Below are 20,107 nucleotides of genomic sequence, written 5' to 3'. Positions count from 1 at the left end.
ATGACTATTTAGCAAGTGATCTAAGAGTCTAAAGGAAATGAAAGAAGGTTGTTCAGGAAAATCATTTAGAAAGGGAAGGTTTCATTCATGGAATAACAATGAACAAAGAATTTGCAGGCAAATCCCTTCAGCTAACTTCACAAGGATTCTTATCTCAAAGTAAACTGAGAAGTTCTTCTGCTGCACAGACAGAGCAGCCTATATTCTTTAGTGTAAGACCCTTTATAACTTTAGAAGCAAATAAACAATAACAACAACTAAAGAACAAATTAAGGCTGAGAGTGAGCGCCTATTAGGTCGGTCCAGGAAGCCCAGGCATCTGGATTTCCCTCAGCCTTTCTGGTCAGCCTCAACCCATGTGCCAGCCTCAGGATATAGTCAGGCCAACTGGGTCTTTCCCACTGCACAGAATTGGTTAATGGTTTCTAACTTTTGGACCACCAAGACTCCTATTTACTATTTTCCTCCATAGCTCTATGGTTTGAAAGACTTTATCTGCCAAACTGCCTTTGTAAAGTATACATGTGCACATCAATAAGGTGCCCAGCAGCATAGAGCAGGGGTGGAGCAAGGACTTGGGAACCAGAAGGCATGAGTTTGACTCCTGGCTTAATCACTTATGAACTGAGTGACCTTGAGCAAGTTATTTGACTCCTGTATATAATAAAGTGTAAAGTCTTTGGGGACAAGGAATCCAAGACTTTGAACCTCTGGGTAAGGCTTTTCCTCAGATTCCCCCACATGGAGATCACTTACATGTGCTCATTAATTTCCCACCATCCATGGTCACAGGCTTTCACACTCTTCTGTGTTATTGAGTAGTTATGGAACTTCAGTGCTATGCCAAGAGTTGGTAGGGGAGCCTGTGAAAAACAAATGTAAGTCAGAAAAATGCTTCAGTGGAAGGACATGTTTCAAGCAAAAATTTCCTTGCTCACTCAGAACTCATTTCCTTGGCTTGCTGTATTAAGAGCATTTTATTCTTTGTGTCGTTTGGCCTTTGGTGGGGTAGACCAGTTCCCTGAACAAACGGAGATGAGGAGGAGAGCATGATAGAGAGGAAAGTGGGCCATCTAGTGCTCAGGGAGCAGCTGTTAGGCCCCCATTTGAGCTGGATGACACAGGACACATTAGATCAGATTTCAATTTCCTTCTATTAAGTGAGCCTAACTTTGAAAACTCCCACTTGCTAATGAGTGTACACACTTTCCTCCTTCAATGACAACAATAGAGTTTATTTAAAGCACTATTCAAATTCTTTAGATAAAGGAGAAATGAATCAGCATCCTCTTCATACTAAACCTGGGTATTCCTGAAGGCAGTTACTGAGTCATCTCCAGGTCTTCTTAGAAGAGATCGAACAAGAGAAGGAGCTGCCTGTATGATACATGCACACGTGAGCATGCACACACACACACACAAAGAGTACACCACTGACCTTTCTATGGCATCTGATGACACGCACATACGCTGTGTCTGATATGCCACTGATGTTTTACTTAAGAGAGAGTTCTTACATTTCCAGGGAATAGAATTTTAGTTTGTCCATTTTCAAGTTTTCTAATTCTCTCTTAATTAGATGAGATTATTTAGTGCTTATACTCCTTTTAATTTTTTAATTTATTAAGGACTTTGTTGTAATCAAATTTATGAATGCTTCAAGGTCATTTGAAAAAAAGAGAAATTTATGTTTGTATATCTATTACCATACTCATTATTTGTATGATCTAATGTCCATCCTAGACTTATCTCTTGTCCCTTACTATGGCCTTCATAAACCAAGCAAAAAGAATTATAATCTCTTAGTTAAACATTGTCCATGTCTCTTTGTATTTCCTACAGGTTTTGATTTATGAGTATTAATGTCATGTCATTTGATGCATTGATAATCGTCATAATTAGATATTCATGAGGCTCACCCTTTTGAGCATCATAGCTCGCCTTTCTTTTCTCACTGAATGCTCTGAGCCCAGCATTGCTGGGCACTAAGCCTTAGCTCCCTGCTCTTTTTTTGTTTCTTTTTGCCTGATAGGACATTGCCCATCCTTTTGTTTTCAGTGTTATTGAGTCACTTTTTTATTCACTTTGTCTTTTGAAGACAACGTACAGTTAAGTTTTAGGTAGTATTTTGTGATTCTATCCTACTCTCTTTTCCTTTTTTTAAATTGAAATATGATTGACATATAACATTATATTAGTTTCAGGTGTACAAAATCATGATTCGATATTTAGATATATTGCAAAATGATCACCACAATAAGTCTAGTTAACATCCACCACCATACAGAGTTACAAATTTTTTTCTTGTGATGAGAACTAAAAGATCTATTTTCTAAACAACTTTCAAGTACACAATATAGTATTAGTAACTATAGTCACTTTGCTGTACATTACATGCCCAGGACTTATATATTTTATACCTAGAAGTTCGTACCTTTTGACCCCTTTCACCCATTTTGCCCACCCCCCTACCCCTTGCCTCTGGCAATCACCAATCTGTTCTCTGTATCTATGAGTTTGCTTTGGGGTTTGGAGGCGTTTCAACTCCACATATGAGTGAGATCATACAGTATTTGTTTTTCTCTGTCGTACATATTTCATTTAGCATAACGCCCTCAAGGTCCACCCATGTGGTTGCAAATGGTAAGATTTCCTCCTTTTTTATGGCTGAACAATATTCCATTATATATATATATGCCACATCTTCTTTATCCATTCATGCATTGCTAGACACTTAAGTTGCCTCCATGTCTTAGCTATTTTAAATAATGTTGCAATGAACATGGAGGTGTAGATATCTTTTCAAGTTATTATTTTCATTTCCTTTGGATAAATACTCAGAAGTGAAATTGCTGGATCACATGGTAGTTATATTTTTAGTGTCTTTTTCTTTTAATAGATGAATTTTACCTGATGATTTTTATTGTTTTGACAGACATTTGGTTTTTTAGTTATGTCACCATATTTTATAATTTCTTTATTGTGAGTGTGTGCTTCTTTCTTACATGTATTTAAATATAGTAGTCCTACCCCCTCAACCTACCTTTGAGAGGGAATGAATGGGGCACTTTATGTCTCTCATTTAAACATCACAACAACATGGATAGGCAGGTAATATGATTCCCATTTTGCGGAAGAAGAAACCAAGACTAACCAAAGATAAGTAGCTTCTTCAAGGTTAGGAAACGCAAACCAGAGATTCAAACCAGTCTTGCCTTTCTCTGGAAGATATCCTCTCCTCAGTGTATCGTGCTGCCTGGAAGCTACTGGGGGGGACTCAAGAGGAACAGGATTGTCTTATGTTCACCAAAAGCCAAGGGCTCATGGGAACACACATCAATTTTTTCCCCAGTCTTGCCATCTGATTATTTCTTCACATTAAAGAAAAAAATAGGGGCCGACCCGGTGGCGCAGCGGTTAAGTTCGCATGTTCTGCTTCTCAGCGGCCCTGGGTTCACCGGTTCGGATCCCGGGTGCGGACATGGCACTGCTTGGCATGCCATGTTGTGGTAGGCATCCCACATATAAAATAGGGGAAGATGGGCACAGACGTTAGCTCAGGGCCAGGCTTCCTCAGCAAAAAGAGGAGGACTGGCAGTAGTTAGCTCAGGGCTAATCTTCCTCAAAAAAAAAGAAAAAGAAAAAGAAAAAATAGGTGCAAACTGAGAGATGGTAAATATCTTAACCAATGTAAATTTTATATTCCAATGCAATCCTCCACCAAGAAGCTTCATCACACCAAAACAAAGTGGGTTTAAATGCACCACCACCCTCCAATCCACAAAGCCTCTCCACAGGGAAAGGAAATAAGTCCCCTTGCATACTGATGCCCCTGACACAGAATTGCCCACAATTCCACATTTGGACTCACATTGGACAAAAGGCACTGCTGACATTAACCTGCCCGACAAATGGAGTGATGAGGTGCAGTTTCACAAAGTATTGCAAGCTTTTTCGACAAATGAACAAAAACATAAAACTGCTAAGTACACTATTTCCTTCTATGCCCTGTATTTTCTGTTCCCATTGCCCAACCCTTGCCTCTCTTTAACCGAGTAAGAGGAAGAGTTCTCCTAATCTGGACTTGCTATGTTTAAACATTTCTCTAGCCAGTGGTGGCCACCAGATGCAGGACATGCTTTATCTCTCACTCATCCCTAACTCGCCAGCGGTTGTGTATACACAACTCAAGAACCCACCTTAGATGATCACTGGAAACTTCTGTGGCAATGATGCTTGCCACAGACGCAGGAAAGAGGGAATCCGCAGGCCCCACAGTAATGGGGCCATGTATGATGCTTATGTCTTACGTCTTGTGGACCTAACTTGGATGATGCTGTACTGACGACATCTGTGAAAAAACAATTCAAACTACTCTCCATTTTTTTTTCTAAGATTCTATAATAAAATTGATTAGTAGGAAAACAAAAACAAGGAAGGAAGAGGGAGGTAAATCTTAGCTAAGTGACTGTTATGAAACATACGGAAGCTGAACATCCTTAGGAACCCAGGAAAGGAGCGGGGTGGTGCTGAATTTATTTATGGAGGGGGCGTGATTGCATTTAATCCTACCTGGATCACTTGCTATTTGAATGGCCTCTGGCAAATGATTTGCCCCCATCTCTATTTCCTTATTTATAAAGTGTGACCAGAGTATCTCTCCTCTGTCAAAGGTATGTTTTAAAGATTAAATAAAAATACATATGTTGAAAACACTCAAGTAGTAAACAGGGGCCGGCCTGGTGGCATAGCAGTTTTAAGTTCACACACTCTGGTTCAGCGGCCCGGGGTTTGCAGATTTGGATCCCGGGCACGGACTTATACACAGCTCATCAAGCTATGCTGTGGTGGCATCCCACATACAAAATGGAGGAAGATTGGCACGGATATTAGCTCAGGGACAATCTTCTTCACAAAAAATAAAATAAAATAAGTAAAAATAAAGTACTAAACAAATGTGGACAACATATCATAAACCTCCTCCTTCCCTGCAGTCTGTAAGCCCTGTGAGAGCAGGGACTTTGTTTGCTGTAGCTGCTACGTGTGCCACATGGTGCCTGACAGTAGCAGACATCCAGTAACCCTTTGTTGAATGGATAAGAGAGCTTGGGAGAAGAATCAGATGGACTTTAACTTGGAACAAGAGTTAATCCTTCCCAGATAAATAAGACCTTAAAAACTGAGCTGAAAGTGAGTTTGCACAGGAGACTGAATGCTCTTCAATTTGGAAATCAGGCCAGGCACTAAGAAGGACTGAGGATGATAGAAATCAACTCTTGTGTCAAAAAGCTTTCATTGGGCCAGCCCTGGTGGCCTAGTTGTTAACTTCAGTGTGCTCTGCTTCAGTGGCCCAAGTATGCTTCCTGAGCACGGACCTACACCACTCATCTATCAATGACCATGCTGTGACGGTGGCTCACATACAAAATAGAGGAAGATTAGCAACAGATATTAGCTCAGGGTGACTCTTCCTTGGCAAAAAAAAAAAAAAAAAAAGCTTTTATCATGACTTGGGTCAACATTTTTGTTACTTAAATCATCCAGTTTTTAGTCATTTTTAATAAATTCAAAGCTATTTTACAGGTGAAAAATTAGTTTTTACATGATTTCTATTCACAGAAGCATGCTCTCACACAGCTATAGATGACTAATCAAAGCCTTCCTGTCTCCCTCGGCCCACCCCCCACTCCCCCAGTGGCATGCTTTTTTCCTTATAAAGATTTCTTTTTATTCAGCATTTCTAACCCTCAACCCCTAGTGAAACAGAGAGTGAGTTGAAAATCTTATTTACACCCTGACTAAAACATAATCACAGCAACATTCGGGGATGTTCATTTTAAGTCTTACAGGTTATTGTGGAATCAACATTTATTTTGTCTCAAAGGAATTTCAAACACTTGACAGAGCTTTTGGGAATGGGGCCTTTCTTGTTCTGGAAGCAAAAAGGAGACAGCTGTGCATTTCGGAGAGATTAAAGAGACCGAGATTTGATGTCTATCCCTCCTCTCTCTCCAGCCCCTCTCATCTTCTCTTCCCGTCTCCCTCTCTCCCACCTGAGATTCTGCTGCCCTGAGGCCTTAAGAACCTGGCAGTGAGCAAGAGTCTAGCACCTTTATGTTTTAATTATTTTGGAAATGTTTGTGATCGTGATAAAAAATAATTTAAGAATGCATGCCATCAGGACATTGACACCAAGTGCAGATTTGGGCATAATAAAATTATTAAAAATATTTGTGAATGTGCACAAGTCATATATGCAGCCAGCAAGCTCCTGCCTCAGGGCCTTTGCCTCAGCTGTTCTCTTTACCTGCCGGACTCTCATCCTAGGTATGCACAGGTTAGTTCCCTCATCTTCTGCAGGTTTCTGTGCAAATGTCCCCTTGCCCATGAGGCTTTCCCTGACCATCCTATTAAATAACAAATCCTCGACATCCTACCCTTCACACTCCCACCCACCCAGCTACAGAGCCACCTTCCCTGCTCTATCCTTCTCCAGAGCATTGTACCACCAAGTAACGTACTGCCTATATTTTACTTGTTTATTCGTTTGTCAGCTGTCTCCCTTTATTGTCTGGTAAGCCCCAGGAGAGCAGAACTTGCATGAACATGTGTCATGGATCCCAGGGTCTGGAATACTGCCTGACACATAGCAGGCATTCAGTTACATCATGTCGAATGAATACAAACTATATGCTGCTGCAGCTGACCTCTAACTGCTATGCCACACAGTACGCTCATATGTATGTGCTGAAAGAGCAAGGTGACAGCTCGCCCTATCCACGTGACACTGTAGTTGGAGAAAGAGAAACTGTTTACAGACTAGGATTTTAAAAAGAAAAGCAGAAACTCCCTGTCCAGCACCAGAGGGAGATGTACATATTTTATATAAATTTACACTCTGGTTTGCTTATATACCTGAAATATACATTGCCTAACCCGATTTATTATTTCTTTGTTATTCCTATTATAATGCTGATGATGAAGCAATTAAAAATTGATAAATGAACTCTGCCATAATAAAAGAAAAATTGTCTGATCATGTAACAAAGTCTTTGTGTTTTTTAATACAAACAAACAAAATAATAAATTGAAAAAATAAGCCTCAGTCTGCAAAGAGAAGTTAATTGGTGGGCAGAGGGTTGAGGTTTCAAGGAACTTTCATGTTCTAGATAGTATATTTCAACAAGGTTTAAATATTTAAAAATTAACTAATATTCTTTTTGTAACTGAAAAAAAGGTAATTAAATTCAGAAATAAATTACTACTAAAAATAGGATAACACTTTTCTACCATAGTGGTAAAACTTGGCTACCTGAAATTTCCAGGTACACGTGCATTTCGGAGGATAGTAGCTTGGGTAATATGGACTTGAAATTTTCCCTTCAAAGCCAGCGATTTCTTTGACCAAAACTGTGTTTTCACACTCTGAAAAAAATATCCAGTCACACACGATGATTTGCCATTGCGAGATCACGGGAGAGACGCTGCATACATTTCTTTAACACAAATGCACACTTCCTTGATCAACAAGCTTATATATTTTTTGAAATTTAAACTAATATTTTTAAAAAGAAATAGTACCCGACAGATGTATAGCTAAACTACTTGTTCAAATTCTATATTTGCTTTCAAATCATATATTTTGACTACAGATCTATAGGATGCTATTACTTTCTTTATAAACGTAGTTTAAATATATTTTTTAAAGCTTCTGAGCTTATTTGCTCAAATGGGTGAAAATTTGTTGTTGAAGAAATATACCCAGTTGACATAACAAGTTGTTCTGTTTAAATAAGACAATCTAAATGTCTCTTCTTACTGATATGCTCATCCTTCTGCTGGAATGTACATTCTTTAAGAGTATTGATTTTTGTTTCTTTTGTTTATTGCTATTTCCCTGACACCTAGAATTATTCCTGGCATATAGTAGATGTTCAATAAATATTTGTTGACAAATTCCACTACAATATTTCTGAAATAATCATATTTTTAACCTTTGGGGTTAGAGATAATTTTCAACCCAACAACACTTCAATTAGCTAGTTCAATTTTGTTCAACAAGTCAATTTTACATTTGGTTTTGTAATAATTTTAAGGAGAAAACCTACCAAAATAAGCCACTGCCCTAAAAGGTAGGTGACCCAAAGCTATCACCCCATCTGCTTCAGCCAAATCCCTTTCCTCTTCACCCCCATCTGCCATTCTGATCCCTTTGGCTTTGTTGATCTCATAAAGAAGTTACCAACACATGATCTGTAAGATTGGACCAGTTACAAGACAACAAATATTTTTAAAAGACTAGAGTTTCAGTGACGGCTCTTTTTATTTTGTTTTGTTTTGTTTTACCTCATCAATCCACGTCAAAAAGAAGAATGAAAGGGAGGTCAGTTTTTTCTCATTGTCTGACCTAGAAAAACCCGTGAAATCCCCTGGGTTTTGCTTCACAGGTACTTTCCACGACGGCGTTCACATGCATCACTATTAATTAGAATTCACGAAAGACAGTCTAGTGTGCTAGTTACTAAGCTGTTATCTCTCAGCTCCAGACCCACCCTTCTCAAACCACTGATCTCTTTGCCACTTGGCTTCCTGATAGGCTCTGCCAATAGGGGGCGCTAAAGGGAGACCGGAAGGCTGGAGGAGGAAGAACGGGACTTCCTGTCTGTTTCCTCTTCCTGGGAGGGTCACCCCAGCAACACTTCTTCAACCCCAAAGCTGCACTTCCTTCTGTAGCAGAGTTGAATTCTGTTAGCAGTTTCCCTAACTTCTACGTTAGTGCATCTCCCTCAAAGATACCAGCCTCAGCTGTTTGTCACCCCCTCCTCAAAAGTCTGGATCCCAAGTCCATGGATACCTGCCTGCCTCTGGACTCAGAGACACCAACACCAGCTGAGCAGCAGCTCCACTTCAGAGATATGAGTTTCATTCCACAAACCCCTCCTCCAAGCTCTAGATTGTGTTCTGACCTCTTTCCTTTGTTGGTCCAGACCTAGGGATGGTAGTTGCTTCCTACATGTGTTACATCCATGATAGCTTACAGTTTTCTTTTTGCCTTTTGAGTTACCTTGTTAACACCTTTATAGTGAGTTAACAGTTCTTTACACTAAACTCTGTCTGTTAAAATAATATGATCTCTCTCATCTGACTGGACTCTGAGTCAGAATCTCTGACTAATTCAACTAGCATTACAGCACAGCCTCAGGAGAGATCAGACTGGAGCATCATAACAAATATTTCTAAGGGTGGCTTTTAGGGAAAACTTACTTTGTTCTGGAATGACCTCCAAATATGCCCGGATTCCTGACAGGCTCCGTATCTGAGGAGACTTCAACGTCACCAACATGAGATTATTTGTAGAAACAAATGACATTAATGTTCTTGTGGGTTCACAAATTCTGAAACCAGATAACAAAGCAACAGTAGATGAATAATAGTTTATTAAGAGGCGGGCCTCCACCCATCACTAATTCCACACATTCCTGGGCCATCCACACAGTTCTTGTGACCAGACTGCCAGTCAGGTCTTCGTCAATTAGTGGCCACAGGGCATGACAGATGGAGGAGAGTTGACTTAGGTACAGAAATTTTTGTCCAGTAAATACTGAAGAATTCTCCTCGATGGCCATCACTGGACCCTCCTTGAGGGCAAACAAGGCATAAAGGCAGGGTATTTAATGGCTAAGGTCATGGGCTCTACACTGAGAACTCTGGGTTCAAAACTCAGCTCCATCACTTAACTGGCTGAAAGACTCTGGGCAATCAACTAAATCGTCATAATGCCATTGTTCCTGCTATGAAATGGCAGTAATAATAATGGTATACTCTTCATATAGCATTGTGATGAGGATTAAATGAGATGATAACTAGATATGCCTGGAAGATTGAAAAGAAACCAATAACAATGATTGAGGAATGGGAGCCAGCCACAAACTTACTTTTCACTGCATATCTTTATATACTGTTTGAATTTTTAACATGCATCTTCATCACCAAAATATAAATAATGCATACCTACATAAAGTACTGTTACATACATCCATAAACACTGGTAAAAATAAGAAGATAATTCATGCTTTTTAGCACAGGAAGAAATAGTAAATTCTTAATAAAGCCTGTCATTATTAGGTTATCCAAATATTAAGCTTTCATAAAAAGATGTCTACTTGCAAGTAAAAAATATTAGGGTATGTATATGTACATATGTGTGTAATTACATATATATGAATGAAAGGATTTATGCAAAAATATAACAGACATTTGTTCTGCATGGTAGGATTGTAAAATAATTGATGTTGTTTTCTATGACTGACCTCATTTTCCACAATGAACACTGTGCTATTTTCATAATAAGGAAAAAATTTTTAATTGTTTTACTAATGCTATGCAATCATCATCAAACATTTATTCTCACACTCTATTGAAATAGTAGACTCCATTGGGATTGCAATAAAAGTAAAATTAAACAAAAAATCGGTTAGATTTCAGAAATATTGTCTGAAGTTCCTGCTATACTGATTTTGACAAGTGAAAAGCAAACATCGTGTCTCACAGGCGTGGCTCGGCTAACATACAGGGTGCTCAATAGCGTATGGGTCAGTCTTTGACCTCATGAGTAGACGCAAAAATGGTTTAAAAAAATCCAAGGCGAACCCAGATACTGCAAAACAGAGATGTTGTAAAAAATCTTTTCACTAGCCAACCAGAGTGTCTGCATAATACCTATATAAGATGGTGCTCCGGATTGGCAAGAGGGCATCATAAATGGTCAGGGAGTCTGTGACACAGTTGTCGGCTTCTATCTCGATGGACTCGATGGAGAAACGAATCAGATAGCCCACTATGGCCACCAGTTTGAAGTGGCACATCAGCCGCCCTGAGGTTGCAGAAATCTCCAGAGGGTAGCGGAAAGACGGATGATCTGCATAGAAATACTGAGAGCAGCCTTTGTCTGTGGAGACAGCAGTGTTGTTTTTGTTTTAGGAATGCCTTTTCTAGAAATTCGTATAGAAAAGTAAAGAGCAAAAGAGGTCATGTGGAGGACATCTGTTGTCTTTGCCAGCCTCGAGTCCACTCCCCTCTCTTCTGGTAACAGCGTCTAGATTTTACCTTGAGAAACTACCCCTACCCTGTCTATATGGTTTGCTTGGGGCCAAATTCGCCCTTAGGTCCAGAGGTGGGCACATGACCCAGAGCGCCAATCAGAGTCAAAGAAGCTAGTTCAGGTGCGGGCGTGTCAGCCAATCTGAGACGTTGAGACTCAGACCCAGAACTTTGCAGGAACTGTCAGGAAATATGTGTGGGGTTTTTTCCACCATGGTTGCTAAACTGAAAAATTATACGCTTGGATCTGTTGGTGGCCTTTTATGCCATCCCATTGGAAGAGAACAATCGATGAAACCTCAACAGAGGAAAACAGAGATGCAGAGTCCTGATATTTTATTTTAGAACCCGGACCCGACGATGCTTGAAGCCAGAACCCTCCATGGATGTCCCAGTTACATGAGCCAATCAAGTTTCTTTTGTGCTTACGCCAGTTTGACTGTATTTCTGTCACTTGCAACTGAAGGAGCACTAACAAATACCATCATTTGAAAGGGAAAACTAGCCAAATGGACACTGATTTGGAGGTGAGAGGAGAGGGGAAAAAAACCACATGACATAATTTACCAGCTCCTATGGTTGAGGAGTAGTCTGACCGAAGCCCAGCTGCATTGAGAAAACACACAGAAAAGACACTGTCAGTCCCAGCATTTCATTTGAGAATTTTGTTTAGTAAAAATTATTTTCAGTCCTTTAAAAGCCATCCGACACTTCTGGAATTTGCTGTAAAATAATCCAGTGAGTGTGGGGGAGGTTGTTTCCGTATTTAGAGATCAAATAGGATGGCCATGAGTGGATCGTTGTTGAAGCTGAGTAAAGAGTATATGAGAGTTCATTATACTATTCTCTTTACTTTTGGAGGCTTGAAATCATCCATAGTGACGTTTTAAACATTTTTCAAAGGTTAAAATATAACCAAACAAACATAATAATAATTAGTTCTGAAGTAGTACATGTGGTGCAGAATTTTCCACTAGAGATTTTTCATTCACTCGTTTAACAAATACTTATCAGCCACCTACTACACGGCTGCCCTACATACAAGTTAAATCAAAAGAGAAAGCTGCAGGAACTTTGGGTTCCAGGGTACTTAAAGCATTTCACTGTCAAGACAAACGATGGAATTTGCGTTTTGACAGGACTATGGGGCAGGCCGTTTTGGAGCGTTGGGCAGCACTATCTAAGAGGAGTGCAGTTCTGTCTGGAGGAGGGAAGAGACAAAAGGAACCTCAGCAAAGCTCTTCCCTCTCCAGGACTTGGAGCCTTAGTTTGAAGATACATGAAGCTAAATTAAATATAGAGAGGAGTATACTTTAATAAATTCAATTTCATGTATATTTTGATCCCAGTTCTACTGCCCAATCACTGTATATGACATTTAGCCATTTCCTTTACCAATGTAGTTCTAACGTCTTCAGTTAATCTTGTTCCAGTTGGGATTAGGGAAGAGAATACTTCATTACGGCATTGACTATGATAATAGCAGTATCAGGAGTGTTGCAGAAGGAATGTTTAAAAGAGAATTACCCAACAATCACCATTTAGTACCACAGAGTCCATGTCCACAGCCAGACCCTGCAAGCTCCCCACAGAGGTCCGGTTTATGATGCTCGTCTGGATGGAGTCCTTCAAGATGGCGGCCACACAGTCCTCACAGAAGATATGGCCCTTGGCATGTGGCATGACAAACACAATCCAAAAGTGGATAAGGAGGCCACCTTTGTTGTTACTGCTGTAGTGAAAAAAGAAAGATGTTCAAGGATACCTCTCAAGAAGTAGACTCTCATAGGGAGCCAGTGACCTAAACGATAGATTCAAGGTAAGGTCAGTGAGTACATCCTTTGTAATGCACATCCCTCAACAGAACATAGCTTCCTTCTTTAGGAATTCATTGACTCCTATTATGGGGATTGGACAGGGAAAGCATCATAGTACGTGTATTCTTGTGTTGGGTTCTAATCTAGAGCCGTTAATGTACAGCTGCATCTCCATGGAGAATACGCTATTTCTATGGATGTTAATTAGCATTCACAGCTATTACAAATAACAGCTATAATTTTTAGTAACCTACCACATCCAAACACAGTGCTAAATCTGTTTTATCACATTTAATTTTATGAGAAAGGTCCTATTGTTATTCCATTTTATAGATGAGGAAATTAAGGCCAAATACAACTCAAACTCACACAGGTAGTAAGTAGCAAATCCAGGAATCAAACCCAATTTGGTTTTCAGTCTGACCCTGGAGCAGGAGCTCATCGCTGCACAAGTATTGTCATGTTTTATGAGAAACATAAGATAGCGTTCTCTAGTAAATAACTTGGGAAATGGAAGGTGAAGGAAAGTAAACAAATTACTTTACTCCAAGACTTCTCAGTGCCTTTAATATGCCAGAGTGGACTGTGAATCTCTGTAGATATATTGGGCATGGGAAAAGGTGGGATACAATACACAGCACACAGTTTTTCCTAAAAATCATTTGACCATGGGATGCCTTTTTCTCAGAAGAACTCTCATGACCAGCTTTTTATTGAACATATTTTGAGAAATACAGGTCTGCGTTTTATTTTTGCCCCCACCCAACATAGCAGGCAGTGTATGGCCATTTTGCCCATGGGCATTAATCCAGGGACCCAGGATCCCAGATGGGGAGACGGCAGGCTTTGGTAGACGAAGAGAAAAACTCAGCATGAGAGCAGGGGAAGGAGTCGGGGCACCACTGTGCCAAAGGTGTTAACCCAAAACTGCCTCCAAGAAGTCACGGGAGAATGGTGATATCTCAGTCTTCCCACTGCCTTGAGGGGAATTTACAGCAGTGAACGAGTGTGGAAATCCCAAAGCGAGGGACGTGCGTTACCTGACATCTGCGACGACAGACTGCTTGTAAAATTTGGAGAAGGCGGATGTTGTATACACCAGGTTTACCTGAAAAAGAAGACCCGAGGCCTCTGAAGGCTTTCGAGTATGCCTTCCTCTTACAGTACCCAGCACGCTGTGGTCCAGGCTCCGACAGCCAGCGAGGAGAGACACAAGTCTCAGACTAAAGGCCTCTGACTCCAAACCCAAACATTAGTCCTTGAAATCAAATTCCTGCTTCCTCTAGCCGTCTTCAGTTACTTTCATTCTGCTCTCTGTGAAGAATCATCAGTTACCTTCATTCATTTATTGCTGTCTTTATACATCCTAATCAAGCTTAACTTCCGTATTCCGCCTACACCAAAAGTTAATTTTCTCCACAATTAATAAATCAAACTCGTTTAAGAACATTTTCAAAATATTTGACCCGACGTCTTTTCTATCAATGCACGGCATGGAAAATTTATTCTTAAGGACACATTCCTGTATTCGCCACTAGGGGGCGGGTGGTGCCCACAGCCGGGTTGACCCTCCCTCTTCAGAACTCTCCAGTTCCCGGGGAAGCACCCAGCCTCTTTAAAACTCCATAATTGGATCTCAGCAGAAAGCTCTTTCAATCAATTTACCTTCTTTGCCCTTACTTAGCATTTCTAAAACCAAATTGACTCTCTTCTGCTAAATCTTCTCCTCCTGTATTTCTTCGTAAGAGCAAAACCACCTACCTAATTGCCCAGGAGGAAAAAAATCCCTTAGAAATAATATAGGATAGTGAAAAATATATGAGCTATGGTGTTTAAATTCCCTATGCAACACAGAACACGTTACCTAGACCTGCTGAGCCTCCACTGTATTTTTCTTTTTCTTTTTTTATCTGTAAGCGGTGATCAAAAAGGCTGCCTCTTTAAGTGGCATGTTAAATAGCGATAATAAAATGTGCTGAGCGCCATGCTAACTGTAGGAACAAGGGGTCTACACAAAGCCAGTGTCGGCTCTGCGGGGGGGGGGGGGGGGGGGGGGGGGGTGTCAGCGAGGGTTTCACAGAGAAGGAGACCTTTTGGATGGGTCATGAGTGATGAGTGGAATTTCACTCAGAAGAGGCTGGACAGAGGCTTTAGATCCAGAGAGAATAGCACTAGAAAGGGCCGCAAGACGTGTAGATGTAATGATTATTCATAATACAAAGAATAGTTGGCTTAGATCACAAGTTTTCTGTCGTGGAGAAAGTGGCATGAAATGAGACTGGGAAGACCGGGGGGCAGATTTGGAAAAGCACCTGCTTGCCATTCTTAAGAATTTGTGCTTTATCCTTAAACCAAAGCAGAAATATTATTTTTAAAGGATCCCTTCAGCAGTAGAGAGAAATGGCTTGTGGGGGGGAATGAGGAGTATTGCCTGGGATTAGGAAAAGGGGGAAGGAGGTGGAAAAAAAAAATGCCTACCTCTTTGGGCTGATTTTAGGACTAATTGATATATATTAGAATTAAAGCAATGTACCCAGTATACTGGGTACTAGAAGGTACTGAAGGCCTTCGATAAATAAAAGCCACTGTGCCCACTGTGGCCTTTGCTTCCTCTCTCTCACAACCTTTCCTCATTCAACACTACAGCATGCCTATCACTGCTATAGAGTCACCACTGGGTGGGCCATCCTGTCCATTACTGTGCGGATAACTGGCAGAAACTTTCAAGTTGGTAATATGTACCAAGAGCCACGCATAGATGTTTTGCTATTTGACCAGTGATACTTTTAGGAAATCTCCTAAGGCAGTAATCAGAGATGCACACGGTTCATGTGGCAGTTTTGTTGTAGCACTATCTATAGGAACAAAAATTGGAAGCAACTTAAATAGCCAATAAAAAGGGATTTGCTAACTTTGTAGCTATTAAAACATATGCTTTTTAAAGACTTTTGCTTAGAAATGTGCAACCTAAGGTTAAGAGGAAAAAATCAGATTATAAAACTGAGTATCTGCTAATACTCCAATATCACGTCATCCCTTGTGTTTATGTGGTCCAAATTAAGAAGGGCTCAATCTCTGGAGAGGATGTTAAAGATTTTAATGTTCTTTTTTACACTCTTCTGAATTTTATAAAATTTTTACGATAAATATGTATTAGTTCTATAATAACAAAGTCTTTTTTAATTTTTTTTTTTTTTTCGAGGAAGATTAGCCCTGAGCTAACTAACTACTGCCAGTCCTCCTCTTTTTTTGCTGAGGAAGCCTGGCCGTGAGCTAACATCTGTGCCCATCTTCCTCTACTTTCTATGTGGGACGCCTACCACAGCATGGTGTGCCAAGCGGTGCCATGTCGGCAACCGGGATCCGAACCAGCGGATCCCGGGCCGCTGAGAAGCGGAACATGCGCACTTAACCACCGCGCCACGGGGCAGGCCCCAGCAAAGTATTTTTTTTGAAGTGAAGAGATGCCAGTGCATCAAGGTTGAAATAAATGTGTACAGATCACAGAATTAATCAGAATGCATGTAACTTCAGTACTGGGAGGCAATTTAAAGCCCACCTGATCCAATTCCTTTATTTTGTAGATGAGAAAAACTGAATCTCAGAGCACTACTTCTTTTAGTTTCAGCAGAAAAAAAATAAATAAGCAATTCTATCAAAGGAGTAAGTCTATCTGACAGCCAAGATGAGCTAAATCCCATACCCTCTCTGCTTCCTTCATCCACCCTGCTCACCTGTGACACTTGTCACCCCTCCACCCCATCCCCTCACCCCTGACACCTCCCTTCCCCAGCCTCTCAAGCGCCCCCGTCACCTCACCACTTGCTGCACAGTCTGTGCCACTGACAGAAATTCCCTGGACTCCTTCTGTCGGTGTTCAGGGAGAAACTCAATGTTGGTGATGCGGAACATGCCCACAAAGTAAAAGGCGTCTTTGCTTTCCGTCTTACCTGTGAGACAGGAGAGAAGGCGGTCAGGAGATTGCCTCTGTCTGGCGCTGGGGCACAGTCTGATCTACGTCAGTATCAGATCCTAAAACGATTTTATTTTAAGCAGCTGCGTATTTTACCAGTTACGGCTGGTGGAGCTCTACATGTGGTTAGTAATATCTCTTCCATCAGCGGGAAATCACCATATCCCTTTGAATAGTCTATTCTTTCTATCAGCTTCTGGCAAATACTTAAGGGCAAGATTAGAAGGTAAAAGATAAACCTCTCTGACTTTATACATGTCCTAGAGATGCTAAGAGGTCAAAAACAGCACTCACAATGTTCATGGATGCTAAGTCTGTGGAAGGAGAGGAAGTAAGAAACGTGCACCACTGAGCTCAGAGGTGACCTGACATAGTGGGAGAAGAGAGAAGGGCCCCCAACTGAGCTTCACTGACCCCTTGGGCGCTCATGCCCTGTCTGACTTGTGAGGCTGATGCCCGGGGTGCTGGGCCAGTCCTCAGCTCTGTGCAGTGCCGGGAGACTTCATCCTTCCTATGCGCCACGAAGTGTGGTCTTTGGCCTGGTGTCAGGTCACTCTTGCTCAAATACTCTGCCCAGTGAGGACCATGGGATCAGTACTGGGCATTGGGCCTACCAGAAACTGCTGACAAAATAGGCAAAGATATTGCCTGTCTGAGTTGCCTTCGGGCACCTGAGAATAGTGTGGGGGCCATGAGGGGCTCTCCTTTCAGCCTTTCCTTTTTGTTACAAGGTATTACTGCTATGTGAGACCACCCCTCTGGCTCCCACGGCCCACCGCATCATAACTTCTGTCTGCATGTCTGCCCTTCTAGACGAACAGTAACTTCTTTTTGTCCCTCAGCCCCTAACATAGCATAGTGAATGCCTGCCTTAGCTTTGAAGCTCAATAAGACGTTTGCGGGAAGGAAAGCAGAGAAGAAGCAGGAGAGAGGGAGACAGGGAGAGAGGGAGAGAATACTCTCTCTGGGCACAATGCCCAGTACATGGAAATGCTGAATAAGTGGTGGCTGATTTAAAAAGAAGGTACACCCTATGTGAGTGATAGGAAGCCGCCTCCCTCTTATGACCCATCCAGGGTCACGTGAACCCCAAGCGGTGTGGTTCCGCTGTGGCAGGTTGGGGAGGGGCACAGGGTGAGGGCAGGAGACCTGAGCTCCTGTCCCAGATTTACTCTTTCAAGTTATGTGACCTTAGACAGATCGCCTTGCCTCATTAGGTCTCTCCTGTAAAACAAGAGTTGCTTTTGTTTCTGATTTTACCAGGGACGTGTTTCTTAGATTTTTTTTTTCCTTGCAGACTCTAAAATTTGAATGAAAACTATAGCTTCTATCTAGAAGCTTGCACATCCTCCTCACATCAGTAAGTACTCAAGAGTCAGGATCACAACAATGCAGGGGAGATCAATTTAGTCTTGAGCCAGATTACATTTACCTAACTCTTTAGCTCAGCCCAACACACAAGACCCTGCACTGTCTCCCTGATGAGCAGTCCACGCTCCACATTTCTCAAGGCCACCTTCCACACCCAAATTGCTTGGATCAAAACTAACCTCTGTTGTCTGTTGAACAGTTCTCATTTATTCATAAAAGTATCCCTTTGCTCATACTGGTCTGTCTTCCTGAAATGCCCTTCTCTGATTTTTATGCAGCCATCAAACTACTTCTACACAGTGATGTTCCAAAACTTTATGCAAAATGCCAGGGCAATGCAAATGCATCGGTCGAAGCCCAGCAGAGGCTGATGGGAAATAAGTTGGTTTTTCTGGGTTGGGGTTGTGTGTCTTTTGTGTTTGTCTTAATTGCCCATCAATTTCACTTCCCCACTAGTCCATAAACTCCCTGCAGACAGATTTTTTTCTTGTCTAGGCTCTGCTCCCATGCCTATCACAGGGCCCACTTCCAAGATGTGTCAATGAATTTTCAGAGCTAGTTCGTGAAGCCTTCTCTGGACTTTATTCCTGGGCAGGTTGGAGGCCTGTCTTCTGTGATTGCAAAGTAATTGCTTAAGCAAAAAAATAAATCAACTCACTCTCCCTCTCTAGCACTGAACTGCAAGTTTTTTGAAAGTGGCAATGCATCTGTGAGCTTTTTGAAGGTGGGAGATGCATCTTGGTGCGCCTAATGTCTTACATTGTGCCATGCAAATTATAGGTGATCAATTTGTGTAGATGTAAGTGACCTGCACTGTTCAAGACAATATTCATTAATTCTTTGCCTATAAATCTTGCTTTCCAACCAAATTGTAATATTCTTGAGAGTACACTTATCTTGTGTCAAATATATTAAGATGTGTGGGGTGGGAAGTCCAGCATAAGTCAACAAATGCTAGAGTTAGTGAGCTGCATGGGTAAGTACTACTCTCTAAGGAAGAACTTAGTTATAACTCCTGTCCAAAAGGGTCAATCAGATTGAAAAAAGCATAAAAAACAGAGGAGAAAAAGGTACATGAGTAAAATAAAGCTCAGGCAGCTGGAAATATAAGGTTGCCTAGAAACAGGAGGTGGGTGGAATGAGGAAAGGAAACAGCTTAGCATTCCATTCATTTTTTAAAGCTAAAATGCATTACATTTCTGAACTAGTCAAAAGCTCCTAAATATCCTCCTCAGCTCTTATCCTATCCCCCATCTCTGCTCCTCCTGCTCTCCTATGGGAAAAAAGCAGAGGTGGTAAAAGAAGAAGTAGGAGAGAAAATTTTGGTTTCTTCCTCCTTAAAACCTCAACAGTTTGGGAAATGGTTATCAGTCTGGGAAATAGGAAAATTCTATCAGAAACACCCCTGGGGTAGGTTGGGCCTGCATTTCTCATGCTGAACTCACAGGGCCAGCCCTAACCCCAAAGAAATGCAGGGTTTAACTCACTGATGTAGAGCCATAGAAGGGTCCAGGCTATGACTGCTAGGATGAATAGAAACACTGTGAAGAGAATGATTTTATTTTGGACATTCCAAAAGGGAGCTTTCTTCTTGGCTTGCTTCTTGGGCTTGGCTTTGCTGATGGGTTTTCGTGGTGGTCGTCTTCCTGGCAGCTTCCCATGGGCACTGACCACCTGAACTGAGATATTGGATATCTTCAAAAACAAGAAAGATGTATCATCAATGAGAGGTAGTCTGGAGCTTAAATGGAACCACCCCGTCAGGAGAATCTTGGTGCTGAAAGGCCTAAATATGTCAGTCAAATTATTTATATTAGCATAATAAATGGACTTGCATTGAATCACA

The 20,107-nt window shown here is 41.2% G+C and overlaps 1 protein-coding gene across 1 annotated transcript in view; it reads right to left on the bottom strand.

The window, feature by feature from the left end:
- Positions 1 to 20,107, bottom strand: part of TMPRSS7 (transmembrane serine protease 7) — a 37,073-nt gene that overhangs the window by 15,405 nt on the left and 1,561 nt on the right. The window contains exons 2-10 of the mRNA XM_046659161.1: positions 19,749 to 19,956; positions 16,737 to 16,867; positions 13,958 to 14,025; positions 12,639 to 12,832; positions 11,668 to 11,706; positions 10,720 to 10,948; positions 9,265 to 9,395; positions 7,313 to 7,425; positions 757 to 863 (exon numbers count right to left, since the gene is read on the bottom strand). Of these exons, the coding sequence (XP_046515117.1) occupies positions 757 to 863; positions 7,313 to 7,425; positions 9,265 to 9,395; positions 10,720 to 10,948; positions 11,668 to 11,706; positions 12,639 to 12,832; positions 13,958 to 14,025; positions 16,737 to 16,867; positions 19,749 to 19,956 (1,220 nt within the window). The remainder of the gene's footprint in view (positions 1 to 756; positions 864 to 7,312; positions 7,426 to 9,264; positions 9,396 to 10,719; positions 10,949 to 11,667; positions 11,707 to 12,638; positions 12,833 to 13,957; positions 14,026 to 16,736; positions 16,868 to 19,748; positions 19,957 to 20,107) is intronic.

The sequence above is a fragment of the Equus quagga genome, chromosome 4 (genome assembly GCF_021613505.1).
Source record: "Equus quagga isolate Etosha38 chromosome 4, UCLA_HA_Equagga_1.0, whole genome shotgun sequence".
Classification (NCBI taxonomy): domain Eukaryota; kingdom Metazoa; phylum Chordata; class Mammalia; order Perissodactyla; family Equidae; genus Equus; species Equus quagga.
This window is presented reverse-complemented; position numbering and strand designations above follow the sequence as displayed.